At 38.6% G+C, this 24,097-nt stretch overlaps 1 protein-coding gene across 1 annotated transcript in view; it reads left to right on the forward strand.

Annotated features, from left to right (window-relative positions):
- dpydb (dihydropyrimidine dehydrogenase b) overlaps positions 1-24,097 on the forward strand; it is a 162,353-nt gene that overhangs the window by 70,746 nt on the left and 67,510 nt on the right. The window contains exons 13-15 of the mRNA XM_067453948.1: positions 736-951; positions 17,630-17,794; positions 21,982-22,050. Coding sequence (XP_067310049.1) covers positions 736-951; positions 17,630-17,794; positions 21,982-22,050 — 450 coding nt within the window. The remainder of the gene's footprint in view (positions 1-735; positions 952-17,629; positions 17,795-21,981; positions 22,051-24,097) is intronic.

A 24,097-nucleotide genomic window follows, 5' to 3' on the forward strand; every position in this document is an offset into this window, starting at 1 on the left:
AGAATGAGATGTTCTCTCGCGCAGTGTGTTTGTTTGTCTGGCTTTTAAGCTTTCAAAAAATGTTATTTGCTAGTAGGGGAGACCGGAGGCAGTTGTAACACAATTATTTTCCTCTGTCACAGACAAACTAGAGTGATGAGACTTACTCAGCACATGCTAAGTAATCTCTCTGCCTTAGTGACAACTTGCGAGAAATTGTCAAATTGACAAAATTAAGCATTCTTTTATGTATGTATACTCAAGGCTGTTTTTAGCTCATTGCAGTATATATAAAATGAAAACTAGCCCATGATTTACTCACCCTCAAGTCATCCTAGGTGTATATGACATTCTTTTTTCAGACGAATACAAATCAGAGTTATATTTAAAAAAAAAAAAAACGCTTCCAAGCTTTATAATGGCAGTGGATGGCTGATTTGTTTTGAAGTCCATAAAAGTGTATCTATCCATTATAAACATGTTCCACACGGCTCCGGGGATTAATAAAGGCCTTCTGAAGCGAAGCGATGCGTTTGTGTAAGAAAAATATCCATATTTAAAACAAAGAATGTCATATACACCTAGGATGACTTAAGGGTGAGTAAATAATGGGCTAATTTTCATTTTTTGGGTGACCCTTTAAAGATGTGCTATAATTACTCCCTTGGGATGATGTTTGAAGTAATCATGTGTTTATGTTTTTGTGTGTGACTAGCACAAAAAGTAATGCTTTATATGCGTGTGTTTTCTCTGCAGTCCCTTCATGGTAACACACTGAGCACCACTCCTAAACTGCCTTTGTTCCACTGCGCCATTGATACAGTGGACATCAGTGTGGAGATGTGCGGGATTAAGTTTCCTAACCCGTTTGGGCTGGCCAGCGCTCCACCCACAACCAGTGCAGCCATGATCCGCAGGGCGTTCGAGCAGGGCTGGGGCTTTGCCCTCACAAAGACCTTTGGCCTGGACAAGGTATTTTTACAGAACAGAAATCAACATGGAGAATGCCATAGGCTCCACATGCACTCGTGGTAGGGTTTAGGTGGTATGTTTGTGTGGGAAGCGCACACTGCATTGCAAAGTATCAGCAGAGCAGAGTCTTTTGTACAACATCATAGAAACTGAAACCTTGGCAAAAATCCCGAAAGGTCATAAGCATATGAAAGCACCAGCACTGGGCACTGCTAACAATAATGCAAGTCTTTCCAGATTGTGAAACTGCTCACAGACACACACTCATACACACATATGCACACACTAACACCAGTCATAATGAGCCACATTCTGCTAGCTAAAAAAAATATTTAAAAAAAGACTGGAAAACCAACAACCCTCCCATTAGGCAGCCATGCATCTGCCTTGTTAGCAGTGTAACATTTGTTCTTGACAGGAGGTAAAAAAAAAAAATTAAACAGGCATGAGTTGTTTATTGAACTCCGGCAGAAAATCTTTTTGTTTTAATTTACTTTCTAATTCAAGTGATGGAAAAATTAATCGGTAACATCTGTTTGTTCTGGGCTTACTGGCAGTCCTTGATTAGTGGAGCTAGAAATGGAAATGGTATTAAAAAAAGAAAAACGAAAGGAGAAGAGAGGCAGAGTGCAGGGTTTGAGTCCTATCAGATGTCACCATGGCAACGACAAAAGGCGTCTGCGCAGCTCTTCCATCAGAACGTCAATTTCGCAAAGAAGTTCAGAAAGCAAATGACAATGATAATAGTAATAATTTCTTACATTTATATAATGCTTTTCTCTGCACTAAAAGCGCTTTACATAGGGAAGGGGGAATATCCTCAACCACCACCAATGTGCAGCATCCACCTGGATGGTGCAATGGCAGGCATATTGCGTCAGAAGAACGTCCACCATACCCCAGCTGATTAGTGGAGAGGAGAAGAAGCCAATCAGTATTTAATGGGGATTAGGATTAGGAGGCCATGATGATGGACAGAGGCCAATGGGCTAATATGGCCAGGGATTTTTAATGACCACAGAGAGTCACAACCTTGGTTTAATGTCACATCCAAAGGACGGTACTTTTTTGATAGTATGGTGCCCATCACTATACTGGGGCGTTAAAGGGTTAGTTCACCCAAAAATGAAATGTATGTAATTAATTACTCACCCTAATGTATGGGAGCAGAAAAGACTCATTAATAATTCGAGCAAAAAACACAATGCACACGTGTAGACAATTTCACATTCATGTCAACAAAATTGACATTCATGTGCGAAAAATAAAATTATATATTCATAAAATACATTTCACAAATGCAAAATTCAATTCGTAGATTAACAACTGTGCATAACAACTTTTGAATATTTAAAATTTACAAGTTTGTCCTTGAATGTGAATGCGCAAATCGTCATTCGATTGATATGAATGTTTTTTTTGATGATTCTGTATTTACATCACGTAGGCTATCTATTTTGACATGCCATATTTTTGTCCCGTGCTAGAGTGAAACACGCATTTATATGAAGACGTTACTTCATCATTCCTCTTAGCAGCATGATAAACAATACTTTTATTTAATGGATTATAGCTATATAACCTCAAAAGCACAAAACAGGACTCACTTTACAATCACAATCAAGCTGTCACTCATCTCAGTTCGCAATCTCACAACGTTCCATCAACATCAGTAAATTTGTCTACACTTAAAGGAACAGTATGTAAGAAATGTATTTCAATTAATCATAAAATGGCCCTGATACACTCTAAAAACTAATACTATGATTTACTCAATTTTTTTGGTGAAACATTTTTACACTAAAAAAATTGAGTAAATTTTAAAGCAGTGAAATCAATTATAGACACCATATGATCTGAGTAAATGTAAGTAAAAAAATTAAGTAGATCTGAGTAACTGCATTTGTTACATTAACAAATTCAATTGAGTAGAAAAAAATGGGTAAAAAGCATTTAAAAAAACAATATTTATGACTAATATGAACTGTTTTTATTTATGAGTATTACTAACTTGTATAGTATAACTTTAATTTCCTCTAAACTTTTGTAAAATACTCCACAGTCCACACAAACACACTTATACATGACATGGCCTTTATTGTCGATGAGTACAGCAATAACGTTACAGCATATATTACTGTTTTGACATGTAAAGAATAACAGTTATTTTACAACATTTAAACTCATGTAACAAACATTTTAGAAGTAAAAATTAAACATTTAAAAGTAATTCAAGTGTAATCAACCGGTCTGTTATCCCATTTCCACCGTATCAGCGCTGTTTCTCGAGCCTGAGATGCGGTCTGCGGGTGGACTTTGAACGTGAGACCGCTGTCCTGCGTTTCATTCGTAGCTGAAAGATGCTGCGAGGCGCCAGACTCCATAACCTGAATAAACAAACAGTGCCCAGTTTTAATAAGATTTTATCATCCAAATTCATAATATTCATTATCTTTAGGAATAAAGTTGTGTGTTTTGAGCAACACAGCAGGCGTTTCAACACGTTAACTTAAGGTGACTCACACTGTCCCTGTATGTTGTTTTGAATTAAATAAAATGCCTTTTAGCACAGTAATGATTATATAGATAATTAAAAAAAACATACAAACCTGAATTTCACAGAGGAAATGCCCCAATTCTGCAACGCTGAGAAGAAACTGCTCTGGTGACTGAGGAGAATTCAAATATCCGCACTCACTCAACCGTCGAGCTGTCGTCGCGTCAGAGGGTGGGGGATGGGTGCATTGTTTTAATCGAGTAAACTTACTCAATTTCTTCAGTGTGTGTTGAATATTAATAATCTTGATTTTAATTAAGTAATATTTGTGGTTCTTGAAACAGATCGGTTTAATTCTCCATTCTCAAATATTTTGAAATAAATTTCGCAAATGTATTAAGTATATTTAAAATAAATAATTAGTTATTTGAATACTAAATTATTTTAGTGAAAAAAACTTAAATATAACTATACATTTTAGACAAAATTAACTGTTGGATTTTTAGTCAATTATTTTGGTATGTTTAACTAAAACCATCAAGTAAATGATATTGAGAGATTTTATTAAGTTAATAAAGTTAATTATTACTGTGATATTTACTAAGCCACTGAATTATTTTTTAGAGTGTATGTCACTAGACATTAAGAAATCATGTTAATTTCAAATACTTATATCACTGACAACAGTAGTCCGGCCAGGATATTGTCATTTAAAAGTTGTATTTGCAGCCCTCAACTGATGTTGATGTTGACATGTTGTGTTTTGGCCTGAAGCTCCGCCCTCCACCTATCTACCAATCACGAAGTCAGTAGTGGTTCGGCATCTGCCAGATCTGCTCTAGTTACCTCAACTGCAGCTACAAACGTTCCTGCTCGAGTCAGGGGGGAGGGGGAGAGGGGATACACCGCTCTACAGTCATTTGAAAGCGATTACAGTACCAGTTTTGGCCACAATCTTACATACACTTCCTTTAATAATGAATCTCTTACTTACATCTTGTCTTTGTTAATGAGAGAATTTACGAGAGCGAGCAGAAGTCAGCACTGAATAAAAACTTTGAGTGGATTTAAATCTAAACACCTTTGATTGGCCATTGCGTTCCAGAGATCATCCGTCATGTTTATGATTGGCTACATTTCTCACTGCTGCAAGACCTGCCGTGAATAGAAAGGTTTCACGTTCTCCAGAACGCAAAATCAAACAATGCTTGCCAAATCTGTTTCTCCAATAATATAATATTGTTACAGTATCAACGGAGCGTACTCTGCTTTAGTTTCAGGGTGCTTATATTTGCATTTGACTTTGGTGTTTTGTCCCCATGGTATAATTTTTTTTAATCAAAAAATTAATTGTGATAAAATATTAATGGGCGGACTCCCTGCAGTACCACTGCGGACCCCCGGTTGAAGACCCATGCGCTATATCCAAATTGCCATACTAGCCAGAGATTCATGACGGTGTTTTGCTTTCAGCTGGGTCTGCATCACTAACGTCAGTCTTGTCCGTCTCCATCTTTTTGTAATTTATTTGCACTTTTGTTCTCCCGCCCTTCAATTAAATGTAGTAGTTTCAGAAGTGTAAATCCCCTTCTGTATACAAAAGTTTTTCAAATGTAGTGAAGTTAAAGTCATAAGTTTCCAGAAAAAATTATACTCAAATAAAGTACAGATACTCAAAAAGTGTACTTAAGTACAGTACTTAAGTAAATGTACTTAGTTACTGTCCACCTCTGACAGTAACGCACATTTTTAAAAATGATTGTTGTGGGTTAAATACCGAAAGTTAGTTCATTGCATCTACACTTCACGTATCTACAATCTGTGAATTTTTTCCAGATAATCAATAAGCAAATAGACATAAAAGCATTGGTGGATTGTCATGAACAAAAAACGGTAAATCATTTTATATTGTTCAAAATCCACCCACTATTGTATATCAAATGTACTGATCACATAAAGCCCCATTTTTTCATGCTCCTCTAAATTGAAACTCTGCCCAGTCTGTTATAAAATCAGTGCTTATGCTCTTCCTGGAATATGATCATTCTAGTTCAGTCGTTTCTCTGCATAGGACTGAGAGTCATGTGATGGTTACATCTAACTCACCTCACTGGATACTGCGCTCATGTCAACAGCGAACCCTAGCTAATAATTCTTGGAATCTTACACTGCTGCGGCGAGATGAGGCCATATTTCAGTAAATAGAACTCATATTGCTCTCCACGTGTTGGAATGACTGCACAGAAATACTCTCTCTCTCTTTCATTCTCTCGCACAGGCAGGATAAAGAAAACCCCTCAGTGTCAACATGTTCTCTGTGTATCCGCGCAGTGCTGTCATTAGAACATAGGGGACTTTTTTTAATATCCTGTTCTCCCGAGCCGTCTATGTCTAAGATGCGTCGTCCGTCGAGGCCGCGTTGAATCAATAGCATTCGGACAACCCAGCCATTGTCACGATGGATATGAAAATAGCCTCCTGTGTGTATGTGCGGCGAATAGCTAATTTACCTAGTACTAACAGGGGCACTGAGCAAGCAGGCGGCACTTTCATTAATTATAATTAATGAGATGCATTGCATATGTAAATGTTTTATTTTTCCCTTCTGTCTCAAGATGCAAATCCCTTGGGAATTGGCATCACAAAGACTTGGAATGAGCCTCGAGAATGGCTTTGCATGTCAGTTAGTGCCACTACTCTCCTATTCCTCGTCTCTGATGATCTAAGAGTCCAGTGGTCCTCAGATCCACACTAGAAGGTCACATGGTCAGATCAAATGGCAAACGAGACTTGTAGAGCTGATGGGTGCTGGGATCTCTGGTGTATCAGAACCTCCAGGCCCAATTAGCCTTTTAAGTCGTTTCTGTGTGAGAGACTTCGCACAGTGTCAGGCTCTTCCTCCATGGTGCCATCGCAGGCAGGCAGCCAGGAAGTGGCACGTCAGAGCGCCGGAGGGCTAAGGGGCCATCACTCAGTCAGCACTACGCTAATTGTACATGAGAATGAATGATGGCTGCTATTGTTCTTTTATGCGAGGTTGATTGCCTATTACTCCTGTTCTTGAGCTCACGCGAGCGGGATCCCGAGCCGTCGGATCAGCTGGTTGGAGATGATGTTAATGCCGGCTGATTTTTGATGGAGTTCATTATGCCCCTGCAGAGTCATGATGAATTTTAAAGTTAGCGAGAAAGGAGGTAAGCCAGATTTTCGTATGCGGAAAAATACATCTCCCTCTCGCTGACACATTCATCATAACACTGTCTGGGCCGCTCCTGACAAAGCTCCGCAGCTATACCCACTTTCCCCTCTACTGATTTAGCCGGTTGGTTATGGATCGGAGTGAAGTGCAGAGACAGAACTTGCTCGCTTCCTGAATGAGAAATAAGCCCATCCCCTGCTGTTTAAAACACATTCAATCATTGTCGTAGCTCAGACAGGAGCTTATCACACCTAAGCTTTAAAACACACCACTCCAGGCTATGAGACTTAATATCTGCAGCATAAAACTGGATGGCAGAGCAGATGAGATCCACATCTCCTAATTAGCCTCTAATTACATAGTGCTTTGTCCAATTAAGTTAGCGTTTATAAGGGTGGGTGTGAGCACATTGTGTTCTTTTTAGTCCACTGTCAAAGCTATTTGACTGACTGGTCTGATCCTGTTGGCAGATATTGTCATGTAGGGTTTCATAAAACTCAGTGGCTACAGTATATTTACACAAGCAGTGTTTGATATTAACTATGTTTATCAACTGGTTTGACTAAAATATGTTGCATTCACTGATGATGGAAACTGACAACAGTATCTGGTTTGACTCAAAAGCGACATTCCCACAGTGAGTACATTTACATGAACCCTCATAATGCGATTTATAATGGGATTTTGCCAATATTGCGATTAAGCTTTACCTCGTGTAAACGCAGTATTTCGATCAAACTAATGCGATTAGGCTTATAATTGTAGTATCCATAATCGCATTAAACTATGTGGCGTACGCCGATTTTAATTGCAATAAACAGGTATGTAAACACTTTAATCGCATTATAACCACCCTGACCAAAGTGAGCATGTCCAGGGATGTACACAGATGCTGTGTGTTGTTGGCAAAACTTCATGAATAAACTCATGGCATTATTTAGATTTTTTCTTCTTCTCCAAATCACTAAACTCTGTAATCAATCTGTGTCAATCAGTTTATCTCTGCTCCGTATTTTCAACCAGACAGCACGAGTGTGGTATAACAGTACTTTTAGAGGATAATCAGAATAATGAACATTTCAGGAGTGAAGTGAATAATTCTGCTTGTCATGTGTAACCCCTCCTGTTCGAAACGCCCCCTCCAAGCGGGACACGAACCCGGGCCCGCCTCCATTGCACTCACCCCCCCTAAACCTCACTCCATCCAGGTCACAGCACCAATATAACCCCTCCTGTTTGAACCGCCCACTCCAAGCAAGACTCAAACCCGGGTCCGCCTGCATGAGAGTCGGATGCTCTAACAAGGAGACTAAAGGCTGCAACCTCTAGCGCCAGTAGCTAGAGCGTCTCGAGGTCAGAGGAGTGAGGTTTACTCGTACAGCAACTACTAGCTGGCCTCCATTACACATGTAAACATCTTACTGCGATTAAGAACTTACTCTGATTATTAGAAATAATCGCATTATTTGTGCAAACAACCTTTTACTCCCAAAATCTACTTTCTCGCAGTGTTGGGGATTGACAATGTATTTTACAGTTTTTAATCTTTAATAGTCCTTTTTTCATCAGCTTACAAGAGTGTCTTGAATACTGTCTGTATCAGCCAATAACCAAAATTAAGGTACTATTCTATTCTCGTAATCGCCTTAGAGACTTTGTGTCATCTGTGTTCAGACCTTCTGATTTTATAAATGTTGTTTAATATGCTTATGGTTCCCATATTTTTTACTGAATTGAATGGAGCAAATAATACAAGCCTGGTCAGGCCAGGAACCAAGACATGCAAACCAACCATTTAGACTGGTTTAAACTTTTTTTTTCCAGCAAGACAACTACATAATACCCATATTTTCTGCTATTTTTCATAACCTAAGAGTGTTTGACAGCCCTAACATTAGTGACTGACAGCAAAGAACAACTCACAACTCAGTAACATGAGCGACACCTAGTTGTCCACTGCGATTCCATTTAAACAACAGATATATAACTTAATCGAAAAATGCAATGAAAAAATGCAAGCACATTTTTTTAGACTGTTCGTATGTTTGTTAAATGTGGTTATCAGTATCTTTTTTTTTTTTTAACAAGCTTCCAGTGAACTTAACCATATTTTGCACTCCAACCAGAAATGACAACTACATCTGTTGCTGTGTGAACATAGCTATTATGACATACACTTGTCTGACATATGGCCATTATTGAGGTCGTGTACTGACATTGGATGATTGGATGCCTTGCTCGCTGTTCCAATTTATCTCAAAGGTGTTTAGCAGGGTTCAACTGTGGGCTTTTGTCAAGTTTCAAGTCGATACATTTTTTATGGCATGGCTTTGACCAAACTGAAAGCTTGCATTTCTATAGAATTATATGGTGCACTCCTTAAGACTCAAGTTTTCATTGAAAAAAAAAAAAAAACATAGAGTTCGATAAGAGTTTGATTTATTTAGTAGTAGGCCTACTGTTAGTAAAGTGTAAATAGAATACAGTATGTCTGTATTCCCAATGCATTGCAAACGTTCTTGACAGGCTGTAACTCCAACAGGAGCTCCAGGTATTGTTGCACAGTTAGACTGAACGTCTGTGCTCTCTCTTCCTCTTCCTCTCTGCTAAGGCCCTTAAAAAAACACAGGCAGCCTACTCAGTCCCTCACGCCCATGTGGGCCAGCCGGAGCAGGCAGGAAATCAATGGTGGCTGGGGACAGACGGCTGCCGTCCCGCAATTAATGCCAATTTGTTATGTGCACGTATCTCTGCAGGGAGACATGGTGTGGGCGGAACTTTCCCGCACTGATTCAGGCACCTTGAGTACACAACTCTAGAGAAAGAGCTAGATAAAGAGTCTGTTCCCAGAGGTGAATTTAGATGGCTTTACATTCATAGATGTTTGCATGAATATGAATGATTGCAATGAATTATTCAGATATCTTGGCATGTTTTGTGACTCTGTGCTGTTATTAACATACACTGTACCATTTTCATAGGATTGTAAGTTGCTGCTACTATGCTGTGCGGGATTCTTTGTATACGATTATAGATCTTGATAATGTCCTAAATCGGAGCGGCGTTTTCATAACTGGATAATGGAAATGTTTAAAATTTAAAATATATATTTTTTCAGTGTATGCATTTCCAGGATCTGAACCCATGATCTTGATGTCGGTAGCACCGTGCTCTTGCTATTTGAGCTACAAAAAGGCATAAATATTGCATAACGTAACGATTGTATTATTACATATTACACATATTGTATTGGTCCCTCTTTTGCTGCCAAAACAGCCCTGATACATCGGCATCTTGCACCAAGATGTTAGCAGCAGATCCTTTAAGTCCTGTAAGTTACGAGGAGGGGCCTCCATGGATCGGACTGGTTTGTTCAGCACATCCGACAGATGCTCGAGTAGCCAAGTCACACCTGGAGAACAAGTCACACCAAGTCGTTGTTGTGCTCCACAAACCCTTCCTGAACCATTTTTTGCTTTGTGGCATGGCACATAATCCTGCTGAAAGTGGCCATCACAACCAGGGAATACCGTTTTCATGAAATGAAATCGTCTGCAGAATACCGTCTGCAACAATGCTTAGTTAGGTAGTAGGTGTCAAAGTAACATCCACATGGATGGCAGGACCCAAGGTTTCCTAGCAGAACATTGCCCAAAGCATCACACTGCCTCCGCCAGCTTGCCTTCTTCCCATAGTGCATTCTGGGGTCATGTGTTCCCCAGGTAAGCATCGCACACGCACCCAGCCATCTATGCAATGTAAAAGAAAACTAGGCAACTTCTTCCATTGCTCCATGGTTCAGTTTTGATGCTCACGTGAACACTTACGTCGGTGGACAGGGGTCAGCATGGGCACCCTGACTGGTCTGCGGCTATGCAGCCCCATACAGCCCCAACAAACTGCAATGCACTGTGTATTCTGACACCTTTCTATCTGAACCAGCATTAACTTCCTGAGCAATTTGAGCTACAGTATCTCATCTGTTTGATCAGACCACATGGGCCATTCTTCGCTCCCCGCGTGCATCAATAAGGCTTGGTCGCGCATGACTCAGTTCACCACTGCTCCTTCCTTGGACCACTTTTGATAGATACTGACCACTGCAGACCGGAAACACCCAACAAGACCTGCAATTTTGGAGATGCTCTGACCCAGTCGTCTAGCTACCACAGTTTGGGCCTTGTCAAACTCGTTCAAATCCTTACGTTTGCCCATTTTTCCTGCTTCTAACACATCAACATTGAGGACAAAATGTTCACTTGCTGCCTAATATATCCCACCCACTAACAGGGGCCGTGATGAAGCGATAATCAGTGTTATTCACTTCACCTGTCAGTGGTCATAATGTTATATCGGTGTATAATTAGCAAACAAAAGATGAGTTTCTCCATTTGAGAATGTTCACATGCTTCTAAGCTGGCGCATATGCAAGTTTAAATCAGCTGTCATTTCCTGTTCCCATCCCCCTATTTTACCTATTGTTTCCTGTCATTTCTTTGAATGTCACTATCTAAAAGCAAAAAACCCATAAATAAAATAAAATCCCTCACGCTAGACATAAAACAAAGCGGAGAAAATACCTATAGGGTTTTTTGTTTCAATCGTTAATGCAGTACTTGTATATCAATAAGCACTATCCTCCTTTACATGCTGTTGTGTCCTTGAGTCTGCTCGTTAATTCACTATTGCCTCAGGCGTGCTGTATGATGGCTGTTCAGCCTGTAACGCGCTTCAGATGCTGGAACGGAGTTCAACGGTGCTGAATAGGTGTAACAGTGCCAAGGCCTTCAGTAATTGACATATAGCATGGAAAGTAAAAGGTGTTCTTAAAAACTTCACAATGAGATGGCAGGTGTGTGCAAGAGCAAAACCTGCGTGGGGATGTTAACATGTAACAGTTAATTTTATGTTTGTTAAATGCAGGTGTCGTGTGTGGGAAGTTTGACTTTCATGACAGAAGAGAAAGCTTCGTAGTGACTTTTTAATCAGTGTATGTGAAGAGTGGGAGTTTTAAGCCTAACTTTTCATTCCGTACTTCGTTGCAAAGATATTTTTATAAGATGTAATGTAAATCACGTTCACTCACCTTTTTGAGGTCTCAGAGTTAAGAGAGTTAATTTTTTTCTCTACAGCGCTTGAAGCCTTGAGTTATTAAGAGATTTAAAAAAAAGCTCCACATTGTTTTACAGAGAGAAATAAAAAATAAGAAAGTTATAAATCCATTTTTAATTGTTAAAAATACATTTGAAGCACGAAAAGGTTTCACTTTATTGCTTGATGGGAAAATAAAAGAAAGTTCTGCCAGCGCTTACTCACCCTAATGCAATTTCTATCTTGTGTGATTTCTTTCTTTTGTGTAATGCTAAAGTTTTGACAGACTGAAATTTAATTTAATTTTACCTTGAAAATCTTCCTTTAGAATCATAGTCACTATTCACCGCCGTGGCTGATCTGTGAATTCTGCGTGTCAGCTAAATGACTCTTGAATTACGGCTGAAGTTATAAACAGATCTGTAACGTTTTGCCATCTTTTTCCAGCAAAAGTGTTTATGAATCCATATGGCTGGATTGGATTGGACTTTCCAGTATAATTAGAATACTTGTATAATTTCCAGCTGTTATGCAATGTTTCATTAGTTAACTAAAATGAACTTGTACCATTAGCAGTACATTTGTTACTGTATATCTTCATCTTAGTTAACATTAGTTCATAAAAATCCAGCTGTTCATGGTTTGTTCATGTTAGTTCACAGTGCATTAACTAGTGTTAACAAGATTTGAATAATGCATTAGTAAATGTTGAAATTAACATTAACAAAGATAAATAAATGCTTTATAAGTGCAGTTCACTATTAATGTTAATTAATCTAGTTGACTAATGAACCGTATTGTAAAATGCCACCAGCTTAACATAAATACATGTATTTGAGTGAAAAATATATAATAATGCATAATATTTTAATGATATGAAAATGTATATTAAATAACACATTGAACAAACATATATACATTCTAAATTAGCATAAAAAATGTGTTGGGGCCCATAAAAACACTGGTCCGTAAAATTGCTTTGGTGAAAAATCTATTGTAACAAAATTGTATGAAACAAAGCAGCTTGAACATTCAGATAAATAACTCCAACTGTATTTTCCTGGAAGAAGCTATGCTTTTCTAAAGACATAAGGGTAAGTAAAAGACACAATTTTCATTTTTGAATGAAGTATTAGTCTAAAAATATTAGCTCAAATATTGATATATCATTAGTGAAGTCAAGAGTCACTTTAATAAGTCTACAAAACATCTGCGCACTGCTTTTCTCTTCGAAATGTTGGTTTTATATAGGCGTTGGAAAATATTTCAGACAAACAGCATTCATCTTTTTCTTAGTGGCATTTAATGACTGCGATCTAAGCTTGTTGTTGTACGTTCTCATCATTGTGTCCTTAGTGCTGTTCAATGACTTCCTACATTAATGACACTCAGTTATACCATTGAAATCTACTCTGAAACGTGTACTGAGTGTATATCTTTTCATTAGCGAGATGTGACATGCCATCTGTGATGCTGACATACCTACTGCCTGTACACCTTGCAAAAAGCAATTCATATTTGTGGAACCTTGTGTAATTTTCTGGTATTATATGAAGCGAAAACAATGTAATGCTTCTTGTATATGCACAATATAACATTTATAGATTTATGTTCAGAATGCAGAAGATGTGAAGTTACACAGGGACATTTATCCTCACCAGATTCCCTTCACTTTACAGAGCCGAAAGCCCAGACTGCTGAACTCGGTGAAAAAGCAGAGAGGAAACGCTCTGTAAAATGCGAATGTATTAATTAGTAAAGTGGCCATGACTGCTGGAAGTTTTGAAACATGGTGATTTAACTCCACAGCCAATATACTGCACTGTACGTAGGCATTTTTTAAATAGAAAAAGGAATAGACTTAAAAGTAAAGGTCATTTTTTTAGACTTTCCAGAACGTCCACGCTACATGAATGGTTAGATTTATGTAAGCCTGTTCCGAATAACCACAAAAAAAGTAAATAACATAGGCGAACATTCAATTTAAAGCTTTATTTTGCCCCAATCATTGTCATTACAGTCTGAAAACATGAACTGTGCTAGCAGATGGAAAAGCAGTTACGCACGTCTTTACCATCAAGGCCATTTAGCTGTTTAGCACGTCACATCCTGAGGTGAATCGAGTTGCTTTAGCTATACATCTAATCTGCAGTCAACAACATGTACTTCCAAGAATTTGCTCACATGAACCTGCAGTCAGAGGTTGTGTAACGTGCAATTGTTTCGCAATCTCCAGTCACGGTCACTCGTCCTCTTGATCTACCGGGGACCCTAGCACGAACGCAAGGACACAGCAAAATAGCAGAGGGAACAGATTCCTCACCCTCCCTCGCAGCTCGTCCTGTGTCAACATAATGACGGCTATAGTCATAGAGATAATTGTGGCCGAACGCTTTCCTGTGTCAGCTTAAAACATAGCTGAACTGTTTAAATGGCAGACAGACTAATATTTAACCGGAGATTTTCTCTGAGGAGAGCGTGAAAGGAGGTGGGGGTTGGCAGCTCGTTGGGACAGCGTTACCACGGCGTCTGTAATTACCTTGGATATGCCTCCGAGCCGGCCTATCAGAGCGCTTCCTCGGACGCTCTAGTGTGGCGCATGGCATGACATTTGATCACTCTCTTATCATGTGTGTTCCTTTTGGGTGAGGTGCTGGCTTAAAAGGGGGATTACTGCGCTGTGCCAGTGTGATAAACCCCCTCAGTTTGCTGAATGCCACACACGAGGCCACGGCTAACCAATGACCTCATCTCATATTAAAGAAGGGTGTGAATTCAACCCAGGCTAACGTTTGTCAGGTTAACGCATGCTAAGGGAATCAGAGAACCAGAGATTATTCACTTACCATTGGATATCCTTCTCACGCATTACCTTAAAGTAATCACGTAGGGTTCACTTCGGAGGCCCAGACGGAAGACAAGAATAAAGTTGAATTCTGTCATTTATTACTTACCCTAATGTCATTTGACGCCTTCGAACTATTCATATATTATATTCATTATTCATCTTCGGAACTCAGATCAAGATATTTGTTGAAATCCGATGGCTCAGAAAGGCTTCCATTGGCAGCAATGACATTTCCTCTCTGAAGACCCATAAAAGGCACTAAAGACGTTGTTACAAAGTCCATCTCACTACAGTGGTTCTACAATAATTTGATGAAGCGAAGAGAATGGTTTTCGTGTGCTAAAAAATCTAAAAATGACTTTATTCAACAAGTTATTGTCTTCCATGTGAGCCTCTGACGTGAACTCATGAAGCACCACGATCAAGAGAATATTAGAGCCGGCGTTCAGGCATCTAGGAAATGCACACTTTAGCACCATTTTGAGCACTACGCCAAGACCTAAAGCACAATCAATGTGTAATTCAACAGCTTTGATACGGCGTGTCTTCCTCTGCTTGTAAACAAAGTTCCTCTCGTCCGGCGGCTCTACGTAATATTCTCACGCTTGTTCATGTCAGATGCCCGATGAAAGACAAGAATATTGTTGAATAAAGTCATTAAGTTGATTTCTTTTCTATTCTCATTGCTTCATAAAATTATTGTAGAACCACTGTAGTGAGATGGACTTCAAAACGACGTCTTTAGTGCCTTTTATGGGTCTTTAGAGGAAATATCATTGCTGCCAATGGAGGTCTTTCTGAGCCATCAGATTTCAACAAAAATATCTTCATTTGTGTTCTGAAGGTGAACAAATCATCTTACAGGTGTCAAACAACATGAGGGTAAGTAATTAATGACAGAATTTTCATTTTTGGGTGAACTAACCCTTTAAATACCTAGTCAGACAGGATGTGATCAGCCCTGAATAGGAGGGATGAGTTTACTTTAGGGAAATTGGATTCAGTTCCTTTCATTCATGTACGATGTAGCTGAAAACGTAATGCGAGTATACTGTATGTACTTAGTACAATCTTAGTGTTTTCTACTCTCTGATTACCGCATACATCTCAAACACCTCCAGACAATTTGTCTACACGTCTCCTTCATTCGCTGTAACGAAGAAGCTGAGTTTCTAACCCAAGCAATGCCATTCTGTGGTGGCACTCTTGTCATTAGCATGGAAAGCAGATGTTGTGATGAAATGGAAGCTAAAACAAAATCAGGCAGGTGACACCCTCACATTTGGAGGCGTTTGTGATCGGAAGATGCTCCAGTTTCACTACAAATCACATGGTTTATTGTAATATTGTTTTTCTCTTCCTATGTTTCAAAAGAAAAACTCACATAAGCCTGCTGTACAATAGATAACGGACTGTGCTGTAGTTATTTTCAGAAGCACACATGCAGCCAATTTTTTTTTTTTTTCTTCTTTTAAAAAAAAAATATTTTGTAGGTAAAAAAAGACAGAAATCAATTTATACTCATTCAATTACAGGGGTCCAGGGAACATTTACAATGATTTTTATTTATTTATATATATATATAATGGAACTTGAAGTAATTAAATATATCTAGCATTTTTATCATTTTAAACCAGATTTGAACGTTTCATTCTGCTTTCAAAACTCATGAAATTACGCATGGTTATTTTATTGTATTGAAATCTTTAGTTATTAACATTCACACATAATTTTAAGGCAAATTAGTTATTTTAGAATGTATCACCTTATTATGCCCATGCCAACTTGTCAAGGTTGTCACTTTGCCCCTGTAGCGCCGCATTTTCCTTTTCATTAAAACATTTCACAAGCTTAACTAAATCGTAAAATATATGATATCCTGATTTTCAAATAGAGATGCAAGTAAATGTATTTTCTTTAACTTTTTGTTCAAAATCTAGCTTTTTTAATGAAACTTACAAACAAGTATTGATAAAAAACAATATGTGATGCTATTTATGATGCATTATTTTATTTTATTAAAGCAGAGGCTCTGTTCTTTATTTTTATATGTTGCATGTTCAGATATTCATACAACAAAATATACTGGAGGCCATGAAATTTCTATGAAACTGACCAAAAGCTGGTGGTGGGGCAACCTTTTTAAAAACCGCTGGTAGGGAAGAGTTAAACACCTTTATGATGAGCATAGTTGATCTATAACGCCACCGTGCTAGTTTGCACTGCAATGCTGAGAACAAAAGAGCTGCTGGTGTTATACCAAATTCTGTGAATATCGAATTTTGTGAGCATTGTAGAATTCGCAGAATTCGATAGGTCACAGAATTTGGTGTTTCCTATGAATTACAACACTTAAATCGATACACTTTTCCCAAAAGACATGAAAGTAGGTGGAGGGTATACTGGGAGGAGAATAAAGTAAATGTTATTGTTACCTACACAATGCGTGTCTTCTTTAATATAAATATATGATGTCAATTATTCAATTAATGAAAAAAAATGTCTTTATATTATATTTAATATTACTAACACAGTGGAGCTCTATACATAAACATAGTTGGCTTTTATATTTTTCTATTACTGTTCCTGTTATTACTGTTATTATCATCATATTTAAAGGCATGTGTTATCTTGCCTCATGGTGCCCCCTCTAAAAAATAAAAATAATAATAACAAATAATGCATGACGCCCCTTGTTATCTTAATTGTTTAAAATTGTGTGGCTCCTAATTAACACATGCAAATGAATCCTAATTGCTCTTACTAATGGGCCATGCTCTTATCAATTCATTTATCATAGTTTACTCTTAATTGTGGAAAAAAGGCTGAAATGTGTTTGATTGATGCTTGTATCATGAATATATAGCAAGCATTTGTGGAGTCTGACATTATGATAAAGAAAGTACAGATGTGTGTGTAAAGGTTTCAAAGGATAAATGCACTCATTCTCCAAGTTGGATCACTTTCAGGGAATGCTGTTTGTGTGCTCTGTCTCTGCTAATTGCAGTTTAGTGAACAGTGACAAAGTTTCTCTCTCTTGCAGGATTTGGTGACCAATGTGTCACCTCGAATCGTGCGTGGGACCACCTCAGGTCACGTTTTCGGTCCTGGCCAGGGCTCGTTCCTCAATATCGAGCTCATTAGTGAAAAAACAGCCGCCTACTGGTGCAAGAGCGTGGCTGAACTCAAAGCTGACTTCCCCAAAAATGTGAGTTCACATTCAGCTTAATGTTTGACTTCTCTTGTCTTTTATCTCTTATATCTCTCTCTCCTTTACTCACATTCCTGCAGAAGTTTCTTCATAATGTGATTCATTACTTTGTTTCTCACTTTTTGAGGCCAGGGAGCCTGTCAGTGTTTTATCAACAGCCATAATTCTCTATAATAGAGGAGCCATCTTTTTTCGTCGTTTTCTGTCCCTCAGTAATTCGAGTCGCTTTTGCTCGGTACATGTTAACTGCTTCACGAGTAATTGTGTAATAGAATCTCACTAATAGAAGATTTTCCAAATCCTTCATTCTCTTCTTCTCCCTTCTCTCAATCGCTCTCGCAGGCAGATGACAATAGCTTTTTGTAGTGTTCTTTTCACCGCAATCAGCCATCTCTTTTCTCTCTAATCATTTGCAATGAGACAGCCCGTTTGAGCACAAAATAACTTCCTCAACTTTTGTTGTCTGCCTGCTTCACTCAAGGGTGAGATTAATTTTGAATTACAGGGTGTAATTATGAGGCACAATGTCACTTTTCACACTAACCCCCTGAATCCCTCCTTCACATAGATTTGTCTCTTATTTTTTTTAGACATTTACCTCACTTTCTACATAGAACGCTATCTTAATCTGATTAATTTATTAATCTGAAAATAAATGAGGGACATACAATTCAATTTAGTGTACGCAGCTAGCATAAAGTTATATGACTAACATCTAAATTTATCTAATCTAGGTACCATTTGACATTAGCATGTTGCTATGCTAACCACGTAGTTCTCTGGTAAACATTGCAATACTTGGCTCTCACAAATATTGTACTGCACAGGTTAACCTTAAGGAGTTATTTAGACTTGGTCTAACCCTAAAAAATATTTTTGTTGGTATAATCTAATAAAGTAAAGTGTATTCAGTCATATTAAAATAATATTTGTGACTTTTGTCAAACCAGTTATTCTTTTTACAGTGTGGGTTTTTATTTGCACTGAACTACTTTGTAAATTAAATGTACATTTATTTATGGTCACTACTCTCAATTCACTTGACAGTCCATCATCTTGGATTTGTGTTTTCATTTCTCGCTGCAGTGCTTCCCAAGATGCCTTCTCCACAAAGTATATATATTAGAATTTGGCCCAAAAAAAAGCATCTTAGGACGAATCAATATTAAAATGCCTACATATAGCTGTGCTCCCTCAAAAAAGGTTCCTCTGTAGGCGGCACACTAGGTTTTGGAAAAGAGCATCTTACTCTCCCTGTCACATATCCAGTGAGATAAACATGCACACTGAATTGTTAAGTAAGACTCTCATTGATAATGCTCATTGATTTTGGGCAGATTTCAGCTATTCAACATGCCTATTATCTCCATTTACTATTTACAATTTCCATTTTCCCCAACGATCCTCGCCACCACGTCGTGACCTGCGCAGGCCAGCACCGAACACACTCTAGGGGGACATTGAAGTGTGTGCTCGGTGGAGCTCATCACAGCGTGTGACTGGTTCGTGGTCAGGGGTGATGGGCGCATGCCGCTGGATGAAATGAATACTCGGAGAAGCGTAATGAATAACAAAACCACCGCAATAATGTCGAATTATTCCGGCTCACACAATTCAGCCCCACAAACACACTCTCTGTGAGCCTGCGAGGCTCGTGAGGGTTCTATAACTGAAGAATAGACGTGGCTCGTAGAAAAAGATGTGACCCCGCCCCCTTCTCTTTTTTTAATTTCCTCATATGGTCGTGTGATTGACAGTTTCCACAGCAATGGGGGTCCCTAGAGGGCCAGTGTTGCCAGTGTTGGCGGATGGTCTCGGTTACCTCAGCGCTGTGTTATTAAAGCGATAACAGGGTGATTCCTGTGCTTCTCAGAGACACAGCCTGTCTTGCTCACTCTCTCGCTCTCTTTTTAGTTTTTTCTGTCTGATTAGAAAAGGAGTAGACTATGGAAGCTTATTTCTGCCACAGAATAAAAAAAATAAAAGGACTTTTTCTTGCAGTCCTGTTTATACAGTATCTCACACTCTGACGTTTTTTGTATTATTATTTTAATTGCAAGATATAAACTTATAATTGAAAGATATAAACTCGCAATGTCTGAGAAGAAAAGTCAGAACTGTGAGATAAATTTGCAATGAAAATTTTTTGAAATTGTGAGATGTAAACTTGGAATTGTGAGAAAAACACTTGGAATTGGGAGAGAGGTAAACTTGGAATTGGGATATGTAAACTCAGAATTGTAAAAAAAAACAGTCGGAATTATGAGACGTAAACTCGGAATTGTGAGACATAAACTCTGAATTGTAAGAAAAACAGTCGGAATTGGGAGATGTAAACTTGGAATTGTAAGAAAAAGTCGGAATTGTGAGATGTAAACTTGGAATTGTAAGAAAAAGTCGGAATTGTGAGATGTAAACTTGGAATTGTAAGAAAAATTCGGAATTGTGAGATGTAAACTTGGAATTGTGAGAAAAACAGTCAGAATTGTAAGAAAAACAGTTGGAACTGGGAGATGTAAACTCGGAATTGTAAGAAAAACATTTGGAATTGTGAGATGTAAACTCAAAATTGTAAGAAAACAGTCGGAATTTCGAGATGTAAACTTAGAATTGTAAGAAAAAACTGTTGGAATTTGGGGATGTAAACTTGGAATTGTAAGAAAACCAGTCGGAATTTGGGAGATGTAAACTCGGAATTGTAAGAAAACAGTCGGAATTGGGAGATGTAAACTTGAAATTGTAAAAAAAACAGTTGGAACTGGGAAATGTAAACTCGGAATTGTAAGAAAAATAGTCGTAATTGTGAGATATAAACTTGGAATTGTGAGATGTAAACTCGGAATTGTAAGAAAACAGTTGGAATTGGGAGATGTAAACTTGGAATTGTAAGAAAAACAGTTGGAACTGGGAGATGTAAACTCGGAATTGTAAGAAAAATAGTCGTAATTGTGAGATATAAACTTGGAATTGTGAGATGTAAACTCGGAATTGTAAGAAAACCAGTTGGAACTGGGAGATGTAAACTTAGAATTGTAAGAAAAACTGTTGAAATTTGGAGATGTAAACTCGGAATTGTAAGAAAAATAGTCTGAATTGTGAGATGTAATCACGTAATTGTGAGAAAAACAGTCGGAATTGGGAGGTGTAAACTTGGAAATTGTAAGAAAATTGTCAGAATTGAGAAATGTAAACTCAGAGTTGTAGGGAAAACACTTGGAATTTACAGATACACATTGTGTAGGTAACTATAAAAAACTGTGAAATATAAACTCGGAATTATGACTTGATAATTTGCTATTGGGAGATATCAACTCACAATTAGGAAAAACAAAGGCAGTCTTGTGAAATAAACGGTCTTGATCAAAGCAATTGTTCTGTGTTAATTCAGTGACAAAAACAAGCTTCCAAAGTAGAAAAATTCCCTGCATGCACATTCACAGACTCATTTAATCTCAAGCTTGAGTTTCTGCTAAATGCAAGACAGAAAAAGGAGCATATACATATACAGGTATACATTTCTAGACAGATATACATGTATAGACAGAGACCGGGCCCTCAGTTATCCTCCTGGCACCAATAAAACATAAACGCTGCTTTTCTAGCCGTGGTCAGTATGTGCGGTTGAGCGGAGCTCCCAGGGGCGAGCGGATGAGAGGAGGTGGGGTTAAAGCCGCTACAGGTCCCCCAGGTCCTGGTGAGATCCAGAATGGATGGACTCATAAACTTCAACACATGCTTTGGCTGCCAAGCGTTCCTCCCAGCACCCACTGTGCCGATTTGTTTCCCTTAAAAGCACCCGGCAAGGAGGAGACACGTGGCGTATATCTCTCCGCTTTATGGTGCGATTACAGTGTCTCCGCATACAGAGAGAGTAATACAGCTAAATCCTGCCTTGCCACAGAGGAGCTGAATAATGCCGTCAGCGTGATGTTTTTATTGTTTTAATAATACGTGCGTGCCACTGGGCATCTGCAAACGCACTGAATTATAAAGCAGCACAGTTTAAGGCGGGGTAATAGCTTTTGCTAGGAGCTGGGCTGTTAAAAAAAATGAAATAAATAAACGCGGATTAGAAAAATTGGCGCATTTTGTGCAAGCGCATCAGGTGAAATAGCACTTCATCAGTCATTTTCATTCTCCCTAAGGTTTTATTTCTTCCTCACACTCTTTTCTTCTCTGTCTAGATTATCATTGCCAGTATTATGTGCGGTTACAACCAAGCTGACTGGACTGAGCTGGCAAAGATGGCTGAGGTAAGCCACCATTCTCTTTGCGTGTGTTTGTCAAGTTTAATCAGGCTTATTGGAAATGTGAAAAGTAAATGTAACATGAATCCGTGAAATTAGTTAATGTTCTGAAGATCTTGTTCCTCAAGATATCCATTTCATTTACATGTTTGAAAGTCTGTTAATGTGAAGGTTATTTTTTCTTTCTTGTTTTTACTTAGCATATCGCAGAAAGAAGCATTTGTTTTTCCACACGAATTCTCTACACAGTGACAAACACAGTTGCATCCATATTCATAATGTAAAGCCTCATTGGTTCTGTGGAAAGAGGCTCTTACATTAAATTTGCATTAGATACTGTATCATTGGATTTCAGCCTTTCGGGTGACAGAAGCAAACTGTGCTCGCAAACTGTGAATGAGAAGTTGTAAAACTTTATAAAATGTATGTTTGCCATGGATGGAACTCTGTCATAATCACACTGTCCCTGACAGTGGCTAAACAAAGGCTTGATTTAAAGAGATAGTTCAACAAAATATGAACATTTTTCATCATCTTGCTCACATCATCCTACGTTTTATCTCTAAAGCGCCTTTCCCAAGCTTAAAGGGTTATTTCACAAAAAATTCAAATTCTGTCATTAATTACTTACCTCATGTCGTTCTATAGCCGTAAGACCTCTGTTCATCTTCGGAACACAAATGAAGATATTTTTGTTGAAATCCGATGGCTCAGAAAGGCCTTCATTGACACCAATGTCATTTCCTCTCTCAAGACTCATAAAAGGCACTAAAGACGTCTCACTAGCCTGACAAACCAGACCCACATCAAGATGTTTGGTCTGGAAACTCACCATAGACAGGGCTCAATCCAAGGAATAAACGGTTGTCTTTCAAACTCCCTCTGCACGCGATAGGATAGCGCTACAACCAACCAGAGCAACGAAGGTGAAACAGAGCTTGTTGATAGATTAAACATTCGCCATATCCAGTCGGCTAAACTCAGAACACATCTTCCCTTTTTAAGAATGACTTCAGTGCCGTTCTTTGTTCTTTTCTCAGAGAAAAGCTTAACTCCAAGTCTTCCAGAATCGCAGTCAAAGCTGATTCGAAAGACCGCCGTTCGCCAGTTTCTGTGTTTTTCTAGAAGTACGCAAACGCAACTCGGCTGTCATCATTATGGCCCCGCCCACCAACTCTATACACGATGTGATTGGTCCGGCAAGAGTTAGGCGAATACAGCTCAGAAGGGTATTGAGAGTTGCTAGACGACACAGATTAAATTTGCTGCCGCTAGGGTGCGTCTAGATTTCTAGGCTACGATAGAACATCTTTGGGATGAATTAGAGTGGAGACTGCGACAGGCCTTCTCATCCAACATCAGTGCCTGACCTCATAAATGTGCTGCTAGAGGAATGGTCAAAAATTCCTATAAACACACTCCTAAACCTTATGTAAAGCCTCCCCAGAAAAGTTGAAGCTGTTATAACTGCAAAGTGTGGGCCAACGCCATATTAAACAGTACAGATTAAGAATGGAATGCCATTAGAGTTCATGTAAAGGCAGATGACCCAAAACTTTTGGCAATATAGTGTATTGAATATCACAGATTATTTATCTTGTTTCTTTCACTGCTGTCAGCAACTGAACAGACCTGCTGTCTGCAATGTCCGGTTTATATCCACTAGTACACTAGTAAAAACTGGTATCAGTAGACTGTTGTTTTTCCCATCTTGCCTGTCAGACATTTAAATTTCAACCCTGTGAAATGCATAGCGTGACCACAGCTGCAACTTTGTTATATGACAGCGATGTGTCGTGTTTCAGCCCTGGTCATGCATTCATTTAGCGGCTGTGAAACCTCCATGGTGGCTCCGTTGCGTCGTTCGCTTTGAGTGTAGATCCCATGTCTGCTGCGTTTGTAGAAGGCTAGCGTTTCAAGCAGATGTTAGTTGTGGTGTATGTACATGTAAACAAAAAAAACACAAAATGTGATATTTTCTTGTGAAAATGCGAGACTCCACTTTGTACAATAAAAATTTGATAGGAATTCAATGCAATACAACTTTAATTTA

This window comes from Pseudorasbora parva, chromosome 9 (assembly GCF_024679245.1).
Source record: "Pseudorasbora parva isolate DD20220531a chromosome 9, ASM2467924v1, whole genome shotgun sequence".
Taxonomy (NCBI): Eukaryota; Metazoa; Chordata; class Actinopteri; order Cypriniformes; family Gobionidae; genus Pseudorasbora; species Pseudorasbora parva.